Raw genomic sequence first — 13,105 nt, 5'->3', positions numbered from 1 at the left:
ATGAACCAAAGGGTTTCAAATAAGCTTAGACAAATAGACACATTCAAGAACTGTGAGTTTAAAGCAACACAACCACTCAACTTAAAACAGAGGGATGAAAAATAAGTGGCTAAATGGTTTAGAGATCTTGTATGTATCTTGACAAGAATAATTTGTTTTTACAGGAGCATTTTTCAACCCATATGAAGAGCCGAGTCTCTAGCATGTAGATTTCATAATGTGAAGCCAAGTATCTACCTCGTTCAACATGTGTGCAGCCACACTCAACCACACACATGCAAACACTAAACACTCACTTCCTCCAGATGAGGCAGGACATGATGAACTTAAAATCACAAGACAAACACTCACTCACACAGTCCTAAATTTAACTGCTGTGTGTTTTTGTTTGTTTGTTGTTGTTGATGTGTGTTAATTTGTGTTTTAATCAAATACGTAAACAGAAACACACAATATCTTGTTTATTTCTATCAAGTCTTTCAGATATATATTCTCAAAACCAGATCATTTTCAAAACCAAATTATGTGTGATAAGTGATGATGCTCAAATCAGTTGGCTGCCTTAACATCCTGCAATTATTGCTCTCCTTTTTTAAATGAAAGAAAGAAATGTTCAGAAATAATAAAAAAAAAACTGTTCACAAATGACATTATCCCCAAAATATGTGACCTGACATGCACTCCGACTAGTGAAATCAAATGTTATTTGATGTTTCTGATGTCTGTTGCCAAGAGGAAGTGAAGGACACAAGACACATGTTGAGTCACATGCATAATAATGACAAGCACAAAAATCACTGACAAGAAATATTACTAGATTGTCCAAACTGTTTCCTCACATTTTTTAAAGACATTTCATATTAACATTTCAAATCTTCAATAAAATTTAAATTTCTTTGAAAAACTTGGCAACCAGCGGGGTGCATATTTTCTATTTTTATTTTGTTTGGCTTTTAAATTGTTATTTATTTATTTATTTATTATTATTATTTTCAGTTTTAAATACCACCGGCAACAGGATTTTGCCTTTACTTATGTTCTACTTTTCATTGGATGTTTTCTCCTTGTTTTAAGTATCATATTTTTTAAATCTGTACAGCACTTTGTAACTTTGTTGAAAGGATGCTAGATAATGTTTATTATACAGTATTATACATTCTATAAAAGCTTCATGACAAATAGGATAGAAGTTTCACTGGTGACTCTTCTATCAGTCAGTTTACATGTTTACGTGTTTTATGGTGAGGTGACAGGCTGGAACTGTCCCAAGAAAAACCCCAATGGGCCATAGTCATTTATATATGAAACAATATGATAGGAATGTGGACACAGGAAACAAGGCAGAAATTAGAGATGCACCGATCCAGTTTTTTCCGATCCAATCCGATACCGATACCTGGGCTGAGCGTATCGGCCGATACCCGATACTACTGTTGAATGAATAAATGAACCGTATACCTTGCCATGTGAGTGAAGGCATCAGGCTTAACATAAACATTTAGCCTTGTTAAAAAAAAGGTAACAAATTAACACAGATATAAATGTACTTAATATTATTTAACACATAACAAAGTGTACATTAGCAGCAAAAAGAAATAAATAACACTAGATCTCTGTAACTGTATTGCTGTGTATGATATTAACCCTCCTGTTGTCGTCCTGGGTCAAGGAAGGAAGGACGAAGGGAAAGAAGGAAGGACAAAGGGAAAGATGGGAGGAAAGAAGGAAGGGAAAATGAAGGAAAGGTAGATTGAGGGAGGGAAAAGATTAAGTCAAAGAAGGAAGCAGAAGGATGGATGAAGGGAAAGAAGGGAGGAAGGAAGGACAGAAAGAAGGAAGGGAAAAGGATTGTGGAAAGAAAGATGGAGGGAGGGAACAGATTGGTTCAAGGAAGGAAGGGGAAAAGGATTGTGAAAAGAAGGAAGAGAGAAAGGAGGGAAAGATGGAGGAAAGGAACAGATTGGGTCGATTTGACCCAGAAGGACAACAGGAGGGTTAATAAAAAAGAAATGACTGGATCAGAATGCTGGATCGGCCTCATTCATCCGATATCCGATCCAGCTAATTAGTCAATATCGGAGCCGATATCCGATCCGGGTATCGGAGCGGTGCATCTCTAGCATAAATACACTTTATTTCAGTTTTGTTCATCTAATTTCCTTCATAATGCCCAGAGGGGGTTTAACTAATTACGGTGCGTACTTTATGTACAAGTATCAAAATGTAAAAACAGAAAAAAAAGACAGTTTCAGCCTAGTGAAGTGATTTTCTGATAAACTGTGGATTCCTTTAGCAGAGCGACAAGCGCCCACATTAGTTTCCTGAAAGTGTGAAATAAGAGACTCATTATGTTCACATTGATCGAACAAAACAGTTTATTGACACCCATTGATTTTTGTGTGTTTGTGCATGCGCCAAACTTTGAGGAGAATAGGTTGAAGGTTGAAAACTCCCTGAAATAATTTATGTACAGTAAAATAACCTTTAACAAGAACAACACTCTGCAGTTCTCCCATGCATCTGCAATCCCATAATTAGCTTTCCTAACTTCAAGGCACACGTACATATTGATTAACCAGACTCACATTCAGGTTATTTCTCACATAAACACCTTCCCTGGACTCAAAGTGATGTGAAAATAAAAACCATCTGTGGCAAACTTTGTCTCCTTTGTGACATTTTTTGCGTCAATACCGAAGACAGATGTTTGTAAAATAACTTCCAGTAATTGTTGTGGTATTGGCACAATTGGTTTCAAGCTGATCCCAAGAGGTTACAGATATGAAGTTGTATGTAAAGCTAAACTGTGCATTTGTGACACGTGTACCACAGCAGACCAGTGGCTGCATCAGAGAGGCCAGGCTGAGGATACAGGGCACTTCTTCTAGATAAGTGAACACCGTCCTCTGTAATGTTGCACTTTGGACCAAGAAAATCTGCCAGATGTAGAGACATCCCCATCATGTGGTCCACATTAACCTCCAGTGCTCACTTTCTTCTGTCGACAAAGACAAGAAAAGAAAAACAGTTCAGATCAATCATAAACAAACGAACAGTGAGTGAAAGAGTTAAATGTGACAGAGGGAGAAGTAGGAATAACAGCTCTTGGTGTAGTCGTACTTTCTTGGCGTCGTTCACACACTGCAAGTAGGCCGAGGCGATACCGGAGCAGTTCAGTGTCTTTCCTGTGTTCTCCTTGTAGCATTTTAAAATCTGACTCTGCAGATCTCCACACACTGGCTGGGTGCTGAAACGCCTAAGAGAGCACAAAACACACAGACATGCAAATATCAAACGTCACGTTGATCCAGCCAGACCTGTGAAACATTCAAATCTTATCTGGTGTGCAATGTGCTCTTTCTCTCTCTCTCTTAAGTCCTTGTTCCACATGTCGGTGAACTTTGTGACCTGACTGCAACACAAAAGCTGTAAAAAAAAAAAAATGCTTGTGAAGCACTGATCCAACTTACGCAAAACGCTTGTGTGTGTCCTCTTTGCCCTTCTGGAAGCTCTCAGCAGTCGCCTTGTAAAACTCAGTGTACTGTCGAAGAGAAAACACATCACATATCACTGCTGAATCACTACTGTCTTTGACACATATAATGGAAACACAGCATTAAAAGACTAAAATACACAGTTAAAGTTACAACAGCAAACAAGTCTGTACACGTCTTAGAGTAGCTGTTGTATGTTGTCATGAGGTGAGTATATACCCTGATCTACAGCCGTTACATCAGAGCAGACAACCTGACTTTGTTTAATCATACTGCCCCTTAGTGGTAGAAATGGATTAAAGCAGGATGAAATAAATGAGGAAAAGAAAAAAAAAAGGCTGTACCCACCTTTGTTTCAAGTTTTGCAAGATGCTCCTTGTAGAGAACTTCTCGTTTCTTCATCTCTTTCTCCCTCTCCTCCACCTGATGAGCCTGTGTGTGAATTCATGGTAATTAAAACAACCACTGACTCTGCTTCTATTTCATAATATGGAAATGTTTGCAGAGGAGAATTAAATTAACCAACCTGGCATCCCTGACTAGATTTATGGCTATTTTAAAGTCCATGGTAAATTATTACTTTGCTTGCTGTCGCCGTTTTAGTTTACTGCTGAGAAACTTCCACTGTTTTCTACCTTAGCTACATTGTTTATGATTTTTTATGATCCATTGTGTTCTTTGTAAATCTTATTGTGCGCTCTCTATGGCGTTTTTGTGTATTTTGTATGTGGTTGATGGGTCTGGCGGCATGGAGCCCAAGCCACATTTCCCCCCAGGGGGACAATAAAGTATCTATCTATCTATCTATCTATCTATCTATCTATCTATCTATCTATCTATCTATCTATCTATCTATCTATCTATCTATCTATCTATCTATCTATCTATCTATCTATCTATCTATCTATCTATCTATCTATCTATCTATCATACGATGAGCTGTCATACATTGTAGTGTCTGAAAATGCTGCCAGCCTGGCTCATTGAAAAGATGTTCCAAATCTCAGAGGGATAATTTACATGATTTGATGAGGATTACATTAATACATTTATATTATGTGGATTGTGAAACCCAATTTCAGCAGCAACTTTCTGGGACAATTTAGGGCTGACCACTTGTGATGGGATCACTGAGGAAATATGTTAATAATAACAGATCTGAACAAGGCCATACAGAGCAAACAGATGTGCAGCAGCTGGTTAGAGCAGAGTGAAAGTGAAAGATTAAGTCATGCAAGTAGGAGTTCCCTCCTGGTCTTACCTTCAGCTCCATCCACTGAAACAAGACATCAGGCCAACAAAGAGAAAAAGTAGAGTAAGAGGAGGAAGGGCTGTCACATTTATAAGAGATCCTGACACATCCAGTACTGTGCAGAGGCTTTAGAAACTTTAGATGCTGCTATTGTCTTCAATCGGGGAGGAGTGTGATCCGTCCCAGAGTCATTACAGCAACTAAAAACATAATGATACATTATTTATCTTCAGGGAGAAGAGCAGGAAGTTCTGTAACAGCTGGCAGCTGGCCACAGAGAGCTCTAATTCACTGAGTCAGTCTGAGATCACAACTGAATCAGAATCAGATTAATGTGACACTTGGAGCAACAGCCTGTCAAGAAGCTGTGTACAAGTTTACAGAGGAGAACTAGTTCCCTGATGAATAAACACTTCATTTTACCCTTGAACATGTCCTCATTACTCTTAGTGACTACACCTTTGCACAGTACTGACTACTACAGTGTGTGTGTGTGTGTGTTTTCTGCTTACATAGAGCTGCACCATGAGCTTCTCATCCATCGTCTTCATACGCTCCTTTGTGATGGCGTCTGTCAGTGTCTCCATGTACGCTGCCTTCTCCACATCCAGAGTCTTCTTCACCTGCTCGTCCACCGTAGCCTGAGCCGCTGCCCTGGCCTCGGCCTGAGCCTGAGCCCTCATCTCCTCCAGCCTTCACACACAAACACACACAGACACACACACAGACACACACAAGCTGAATGACCTGAAATGTTCACATATATATATATATGACCCAAGTTTTTCAGATTGGATAACCCTTGTGCTATTGGAAATCACAATCACCCTTCTCTTAATTGATTAGTTGATAATCAACTGGTCATTATAATCTACAGAATATTTTTTTCAGTTAACAAAAAACGACCATCAGCTTATACTTCATTCATATTTCTGTTGTTAATTAGAGAAACATTTATGAAATTTCCTATAGGTTATGTGATATGTCTACTAGATGGACCATGTATTGAATTTGTTTATCTGCGGATAGCTGATTGAATAAGTTTTGAACCTTATTTTTTTTTAGAGAAATATTATGTTAATTCCTCCAGGTGCACAGAGAATAGTGGGGACTTGAACACCTCTATTTGCATGACAAATGTGCAAACTCCACTTGTGGATAAACACAATGTAACAATACTGAGAGCTCCAAGAACAGCTACTAGATGGCCTTTTATTGTCTAAAATGTATATTTCTACCTCTGATTTGTTGTATTCTTCTAACTTGGTGGACACACACAAGACACAAGTCTTAAAGGTGTACAGAAAAGAAAATTGAATTTAAGCCCATTCTGGGTCATAAAATTAGTGTAATAACTCATCTATCAGACGATGTAGGCCAAACAAAATCCAAAATTCTGTTTTTGAGTAAATCCAGGATGAAAGTGTCTATTTTTTTCCCCGCATTGGACAATGCAGGCGCACGGATTATACGTCAGCCTGTACACGATTCACCAGCCACTGATATTGGATCCGTAATCCGTCATTCAAACGTCTGAGACACACAAACGGAGCTCGGGCTCGCCCCAAGCTTTGAATATCCCGCCCGCTCGATAACGACCAATCAAATTCGATTTCCTTACTCAGGTAAACTCGTGTTGCAGCTCGTGACAACTCGGCACGACATACAGGACAAACGGCCATTTCTGTACACCTTTAAACACATCAACAGGCCAGAATGACCTCTCACTTTAAAGGGATACGCCAACATTTTTTTTGTGTGTCTTGCCTCACTCCCGAGTCCATGACAAGCAGATAGACGCCATCCTTTCGACTGTGCGCGCAGTAACAAGCCCGTTATCGCCCGTAATTTAGCTCAAATGCTGGAAGTGTATAGGTAGTGTTAGCCTGCCTCCACCTAAAGTCATCGGAGAAACTCTTCAGCAACTCTAAACAGAAACCGGCGGGCCGATCTTTGTCTCAGAGCTACAAAACTCTCCGGTAAGACATCTTGAGCGGTCAAATGCCGGTAACGGGACGAGATCGGTCAAAACGGAGGGTTCAAGCAAAGACGGTTTATTTTGGTTCAAGCTAGCTACATCGAAGGTAGGTTAGCTTCCTATTTCAAAGTAAAAGCACAAATTCTATCGTCATGGTTTTCTGTATGTAAAGGACAACGGGTGTTTTATTTTGTGAAAGTAACCGGAAGTGCGTTGGTCACAACGGCTAGCTTGAGTAGCGCCAAATTCGTCCGAACAGACAAATTAACGACACACTGCTGATCTAAACGAGAGCTAAAATGAAATCAGCTTCTGACTGCTGATTTCGGCTCGGGTAGGAGGCAGGCTAACACTACCTACACTTCCAGTGTTTGAGCTAAGCTAATTACGGGTGATACGGCTCTATCTCCCTTGTTACTGCACGCACAGTCGAAAGGATGGTGTCTATCTGCTGGTCATGGACTCGGGAGTGAGGCAAGACACGAAAAAACATGTGGGCGTATCCCTTTAAAACCTCCATGTCCTTACTGTCTCTGCAGCTCCTGCCTCTTCAGGTTGATCTCCTCCTCCAGACTTCTCTGCATCTCCCCTTTGATGTTCTGCCTCAGCTCCTCCTCCACCACTTCAGGAGAGATGGGCGAGGCTGCGTCTGTGGACACATGAAATAAAAAACGTTTACAGAAAAACATGTGGTTGAGAAATCCAATAGAAGTACCAACACACTTTTCCTCACACTGTTTCCCGTATCCCACAATGCTCCACAGTCTAATGTACCTCACTGACCAGCTGTTGTTGGTCATGTGCCAAAGATACACAATAAAACATTTCTCAGTGAGGCTGAGGAGGAAATCTGACACTCTGCACTAATATGAAATACTTTTCTAAAAGATTTTGAAGAACACGTTGCATCCTTAGAAATTCATCAGAGAGAAGCCATGAAGACAGTCAACCATGACATTGGGGATGTCACGATTATAGATTTTCTTGGTACGATTATTGTCAGAGAAATAATCACGGTATTACGATTATCAGGATTATTATTAAGCATCAATAAATTTCACAACACTATGAATGTGTAAAATCAAATATAGTCAAAATATAATTACATTACTAATCTCTTAAAGCAGAAGTAAGCGATCCGGTCGTTTTGGCTAACTTCTTGTCAGCCGATGGAGTTAGCAGTCCCCGCCCTCGTCCCTACATCACCACATTCACATGCAGAGAGGACCGCCCCTTTATGCCGTTCTCTCTCCTCATTGGATAAAGGTTGTAGGATACAAGGAAAGTTTTCTCCTCGGCTTACAGCAGAGCAGAGTGACTGACAGACCCGTGTTTCAGACCAAACACTCTATGTAAGTGATTGCTGTCAGAAGATATAACTATTTAAGACTTATATTAACACAAACATTCCGCTTACTTCTGCTTTAATATAGGATCAGTTATTAATCCCCTGGGGGAAGTGTTTGAAATATTTAAGTCATTAATTGTCATCTATACCAAATGTTTAAGTTAATTTTAATATTTTTTTTTTTACAATACAAACGACACTCTAACATATAACCAATTCAGTGTTACTTTATATAAATAGACCAGTATCTGTGCATTTACCTTTACTTTGGCGCACATCTGCAGATATGGTCCAACATAATCTTTTTCGGAAAGTGACGGTATTTAGGAATCTTTACGATTAATCAATTGTGGCGTTTAATACGAGCGATTAATTGTGAAAACAAGTAATCGTGACATCCCTCGTCTCCTTTATACACAGTACACTCACATGCTTCTAGATGTAACTGCTTTGTTAATTATATTCCTGAATGTGCAAATTGCAACGATATGGAAACTACATGCTGGATGCTACTTATTTGTTCCCGTGAGTGAAATCATGTCATCACTTGAGCTCTGATGAACCTCCAAACACTTGAGCACCGTGTCCTTCACCACAAACATCTCATACAAATGGCGCTTCTTCTGCTGATGTTGAGACGTAACCTACCTGCTGCAGCAGGTGGAGGCACTAAGGTGACAGCAGGTACTTCATCCTCAACGACAGGGGGCAGAGGCAGAGGCAGAGTCAGGGTGGGAGCGGGCTCTTCGGGAGCTGGAGCTGGATCAGAGGGAGGTGGAGCAGATGGGGGAGGTGCTGCAGGCTCTACGAGGGGTTCACTTACAGCTGCGTCGGCGGGGACGACGGCCAGCTCCACACAATGACAAGGTGGGCAGGGCTCCTCAAAAGAGAGCTCTGGAGCAGGAGGAGGGGTCGCCACCGGCTCTGGAGGAGGTGGAGGTGGAGGTGGAGGTGGAGCCAGGTCACATGGAGTTGGTGAATCAAGAGCTGGAGCTGCAACTGGAAGCACCTCTTCAACTGGAGCAGGTGGGACGACAGGCTCCACTGGAGGAGGTGGAGCTACAGCTTCAGGTGGAGCTACAGCTTCAGGAGAGGGTGAGATCACTGCTTCAACAGGAGGTGGGGGCAGAACAACTTCCACTGGTGGGGTTGAAGGGATGAGAGTTTCAAGATGTTCAATGACTGGAGCTGCAGCAGCAGGTTCTGGAGGTTCAGATAGAGCTACAGGTTCAGGAGCTGGAGGTGCAGATTTCACTGGTTCAGATGGAGCTGCAGGTTCAGGAGGTGGAGGTGCAGGCTTCAAAGGTTCAGATGGAGCTGGAGCTACAGGTTCAGGAGGTGGAGGTGCAGGCGTCACTAGTTCAGATGAAGCTGCAGGTTCAGGAGGTGGAGGTGCATATTTCACAGGTTCTGATGGAGCTACAGCTACAGGTTCAGGAGGTGGAGGTGCAGATTTCACGGGTTCAGATGGAGCTACAGCTACAGGTTCAGGAGGTGGAGGTGCAGATTTCACGGGTTCAGATGGAGCTACAGCTACAGGTTCAGGAGGTGGAGGTGCAGGCGTCACTAATTCAGATGGAGCTGCAGCTACAGGTTCAGGAGGTGGAGGTGCAAGCTTCAAAGGTTCAGATGGAGCTGCAGGTTCAGGAGGTGGAGGTGCAAGCTTCAAAGGTTCAGATGGAGCTGCAGGTTCAGGAGGTGGAGGTGCAAGCTTCAAAGGTTCAGATGGAGCTGCAGGTTCCGGAGGTGGAGGTGCAAGCTTCAAAGGTTCAGATGGAGCTGCAGGTTCAGGAGGTGGAGGTGCAGGCGTCACTAGTTCAGATGGAGCTACAGCTACAGGTTCAGGAGGTGGAGGTGCAGATTTCACTGGTTCAGATGGAGCTGCAGCTACAGGTTCAGGAGGTGGAGGTGCAAGCTTCAAAGGTTCAGATGGAGCTGCAGGTTCAGGAGGTGGAGGTGCAAGCTTCACTGGTTCACATGGAGCTGCAGTGCCTGGGGATGACTCTGCAGGTAGAGGGAGGATGAGGGACTCAGGTAGGACTACGGGCTGGACTGCAGGTGGAGGGGGTGATGGAGGAGAGGCTTCAGGCTCAACAGAGGCTGGAGGAAGGGAGTGAAACTTCACAGGAGGAGGGGGGACCAACTTTACAGGAGGAGGGGAAAGATCCACTGACGGAGGTGTAGATGGGGCGTCATGAGAAGCAGCAAGTGGAGGGAGGACCAGCGGATCAGGAGGAGGCGTCAGGAGAGGTAACAGGTGTTCCACAGAGGGGGCGGGGACTGGGCTGGGTGAAGGAGGAGCTCCATGATGCGAGGGCGGAGGATGGACGAGCTCTGACGGCTGTCTCATCCGTCTGATGACTTTGTCCGACAGCTACAGAAACCAGAGAACAGACAGAAAGACAAAAGAACAGATAGAAACATTAATGTCGTAATGTCCTTCTGTTATCCTGTAATGTGTACCCCCCATTACTTTACTGTGTTCTGATCTGTAGGGGAGAACGGGGTATATGAGCCAGTGGGTAAGTTGAGCCACCCCTTGTTTCTAAGAAACCAGAACAAAAATTGAGCATGTGACCAAATATTTAGGAAGAAGGCATACATTCATGGAGTCTGTGAAGGTAAGAACCACATTGGTAAAGTGGTTTGACATTTATGTCCAAAAAAACATTTTTCACTCTCGAATTTCGTCTATCGTACATTTCATGATAATTGTGTTTAGACCAAACGAGATAATTATACATTTGTTTTATACATTGTGGTATCTATGAACTACATTATGAGGTAGTAAACCTAGCATGAAACTGCACCATTTTAGGTTCTGGATGTTTATGATTACAGTAATTATGTTCCTGAAAACAGGAAAAGTTGTTTATGGTGAGGCCAAGCTTTAGGCCTACTTCCAAAGAGAAAAATGAGGGATTCTCCCCAAACCTCAGTGAGTTGGTCTCTGCAGGAAGTCCCAGCAGTTTGTATTAACCTGGACAGGTGGAATATGAAGTAAAGGGGGAGGTGAGAGATGGATGGAAGGAAAGGAGGGGGGTGAATCAACTGACCCCGCTCCTATGCTCAACTTACCCCATACACGGGGTAAGTTGAGCCACAAGACCACTTTTTTTGAACATGCTAAATTTTAAAAACAGTTATGTTTACACTCATTCTGTTTGTTTGTGGGGATGTGCAACATCCTGAAATACTGTATATGCAGATATGTTAGTTAGCAACAAAACCACAATTGTCTTGATGTAGTGATCCTGATTCTATGGCTTTAATCAGAAAGGATGAACAAGGGTCCCCTTTTTGTTTTGGGAGGATAACTATGAGTCTCCAGTCTGGTATCCAGTTGCATTTGTCCTGTCTTTACTTCCTGTCTTTGTTTTTACTGCTGCACATCTGGAGTCACACCTGTTTCAAACTTAAGTAAATTTGTTTATTCATTCCTCTTTGAGTCATTTGAATAATCACTCTGACCTCCAAGTAAACAACCACTGCAGCTCTTACACACACCTCAAGTGGAAATACTGGAAGTACTGCACATGCTACTTAGTTTTCCTAATGCACTAAATTTCTGAGGCAAGTCTTGAATTTTTACTCCTTTCTCTGACAGTTGTGGTTACTGGTTACTTTTAAAATTAAGAGTTTGTTATTTGATTTTGTCATTTCACGGATTTGGAAAAAAAAAAGACTGATTGCTGTTTATTTATGATAGTTCTTGAAAGCAGAATGGTTCATATTCTCTCAAAATGACAGTTCAATCAGTCGTTTTTAATAAACTCATGGCAAACACTCTGTTTGATGAATATGTAAGAATGACCTTCCAACACTGTGAAGTAAAATGTCAGGAGGCGTCCTTGTGACCAGAGATGATGTGGACAAATGTGCAAACTACAACTATTTCTTGTTGGAAAGTGATTTTTTTATTTTTATTAAATGTTCATTTGTTTCTCTGACTGATGTTATTGATTTGTTCAAGTTAATGCAGCAGCAGGTGAGTTTGAATGTATAATCACAATTAAAAGTAATCATTACTCGAGTCTGGTGTCAGTTCAGTGTTTCTCAAGAAAGATTACAGAATAAAACTTATTTCTATAGTAAAAATGTTCTAACCAATTGATATTGTTTTGTATGTGTGTGTATGTCTGTAGCCTATGTTTTCTCATATGGGCCATGTGTGAGCCAACCATATTTTCTTTCTATATATAACAGCCACTCCAGAGCAGTCCCTGCTCCCTGACTGGAACCACAGACTCTGCACGAGTTCACTCATGGTTTTTACAAATATCACACAAATCAGTGATTTAAGCCGAAAATGAAAATGAAACTGATCCCCGTGCAGCAGCAGTAGTAGCAGCAGCAGTAGTCTGTGTATTTCTGCAGCTGTGGAGAAACTGTGAGCATCAACCTTGAGTTTCTCTTGATTCTTGAGTTATTTCCCTGAGCTTTCACTCACCCGGATGCCCTTCACAAAAGTAACTCCTCCACCTTGACCATCATCTTCATAGGAGAGGTGACTCGAGCCGTTTCCCCCCATCCACACCCACTCTGCAGCTACACGCGCACTATCACTTTAGGGCACGCTGCAAATATTTTATCCACAACGTAACGTGGTCGATCCGAGACACACACACACAAACAGCTGGGTCTGCTGCCCCTCCCACCGCTGAGCGTCTACAACACGAGCTGCTATTGGTCAGGGCTGAACAACAGCTCTCCGGATTGGTCAACAGGCTCATAAAATCAGTGAAATGTAAGAGTACATTGTGTCCCAGCATTAAAAGAAAAGAGAGAAGACCTATATGTATCCATAGGTTTGTTGTGACTTTGCAGCCATGGAAACGGAACAATCTGTTTTTGCAGCCATGTAGTTATTTTAATATCAGGGGGTTTGGGAGTGAAGGGATTTATTAAACTGTGCTTCTGTGTTTCCACATGTTGACAAACACTGTTCATGGTGCACCTGAGACAATATGACAAGAGCATGTGAAGAACTAAATGCACAGAAAACCCTATAAATGTACCCCACTGTAATATTT

At 41.9% G+C, this 13,105-nt stretch overlaps 1 protein-coding gene and 1 long non-coding RNA gene across 2 annotated transcripts; one reads left to right on the top strand and one right to left on the bottom strand.

The window, feature by feature from the left end:
* Positions 1-2,357: 2,357 nt before the first annotated feature.
* chchd3b (coiled-coil-helix-coiled-coil-helix domain containing 3b) lies at positions 2,358-12,753 on the bottom strand. The gene is made up of 10 exons (XM_085778193.1): positions 12,523-12,753; positions 10,025-10,446; positions 8,721-9,283; positions 7,253-7,367; positions 5,259-5,439; positions 4,756-4,770; positions 3,843-3,926; positions 3,471-3,541; positions 3,121-3,256; positions 2,358-2,998 (listed from the first exon to the last, which is right to left on the bottom strand). Exons 1-10 carry the CDS (start codon positions 12,601-12,603, stop codon positions 2,975-2,977), a joined length of 1,692 nt encoding a protein of 563 aa, XP_085634319.1. The 5' UTR covers positions 12,604-12,753; the 3' UTR covers positions 2,358-2,974.
* On the top strand, positions 9,139-10,094 carry LOC146985299 (uncharacterized). The gene is made up of 6 exons (XR_015035963.1): positions 9,139-9,272; positions 9,348-9,449; positions 9,498-9,611; positions 9,672-9,809; positions 9,852-9,980; positions 10,029-10,094. It is a non-coding gene; the product is annotated as an uncharacterized LOC146985299 (long non-coding RNA).
* Positions 12,754-13,105: the final 352 nt, after the last annotated feature.

This window comes from Trachurus japonicus, chromosome 6 (genome assembly GCF_045865225.1).
Source record: "Trachurus japonicus isolate A0001 chromosome 6, Traja_1.0".
Classification (NCBI taxonomy): Eukaryota; Metazoa; Chordata; class Actinopteri; order Carangiformes; family Carangidae; genus Trachurus; species Trachurus japonicus.
Note: the sequence above shows the minus strand (reverse complement) of the source record. Positions and strands in the feature narration are given on the sequence as shown.

What these genes read in the sequence shown, in the direction of transcription:
- chchd3b (XM_085778193.1), bottom strand. Translation starts at nt 12,603, where the DNA reads ATGGGGGGAAACGGCTCGAGTCACCTCTCCTATGAAGATGATGGTCAA. An exon ending in GCCTCCACCTGCTGCAGCAG is followed by an intron (nt 7,368 to 8,720) that starts GTAGGTTACGTC and finishes CCACAGACGCAG; the next exon opens with CCTCGCCCATCTCTCCTGAA. An exon ending in AGGCAGGAGCTGCAGAGACA is followed by an intron (nt 5,440 to 7,252) that starts GTAAGGACATGG and finishes TTGTGTGTGAAG; the next exon opens with GCTGGAGGAGATGAGGGCTC.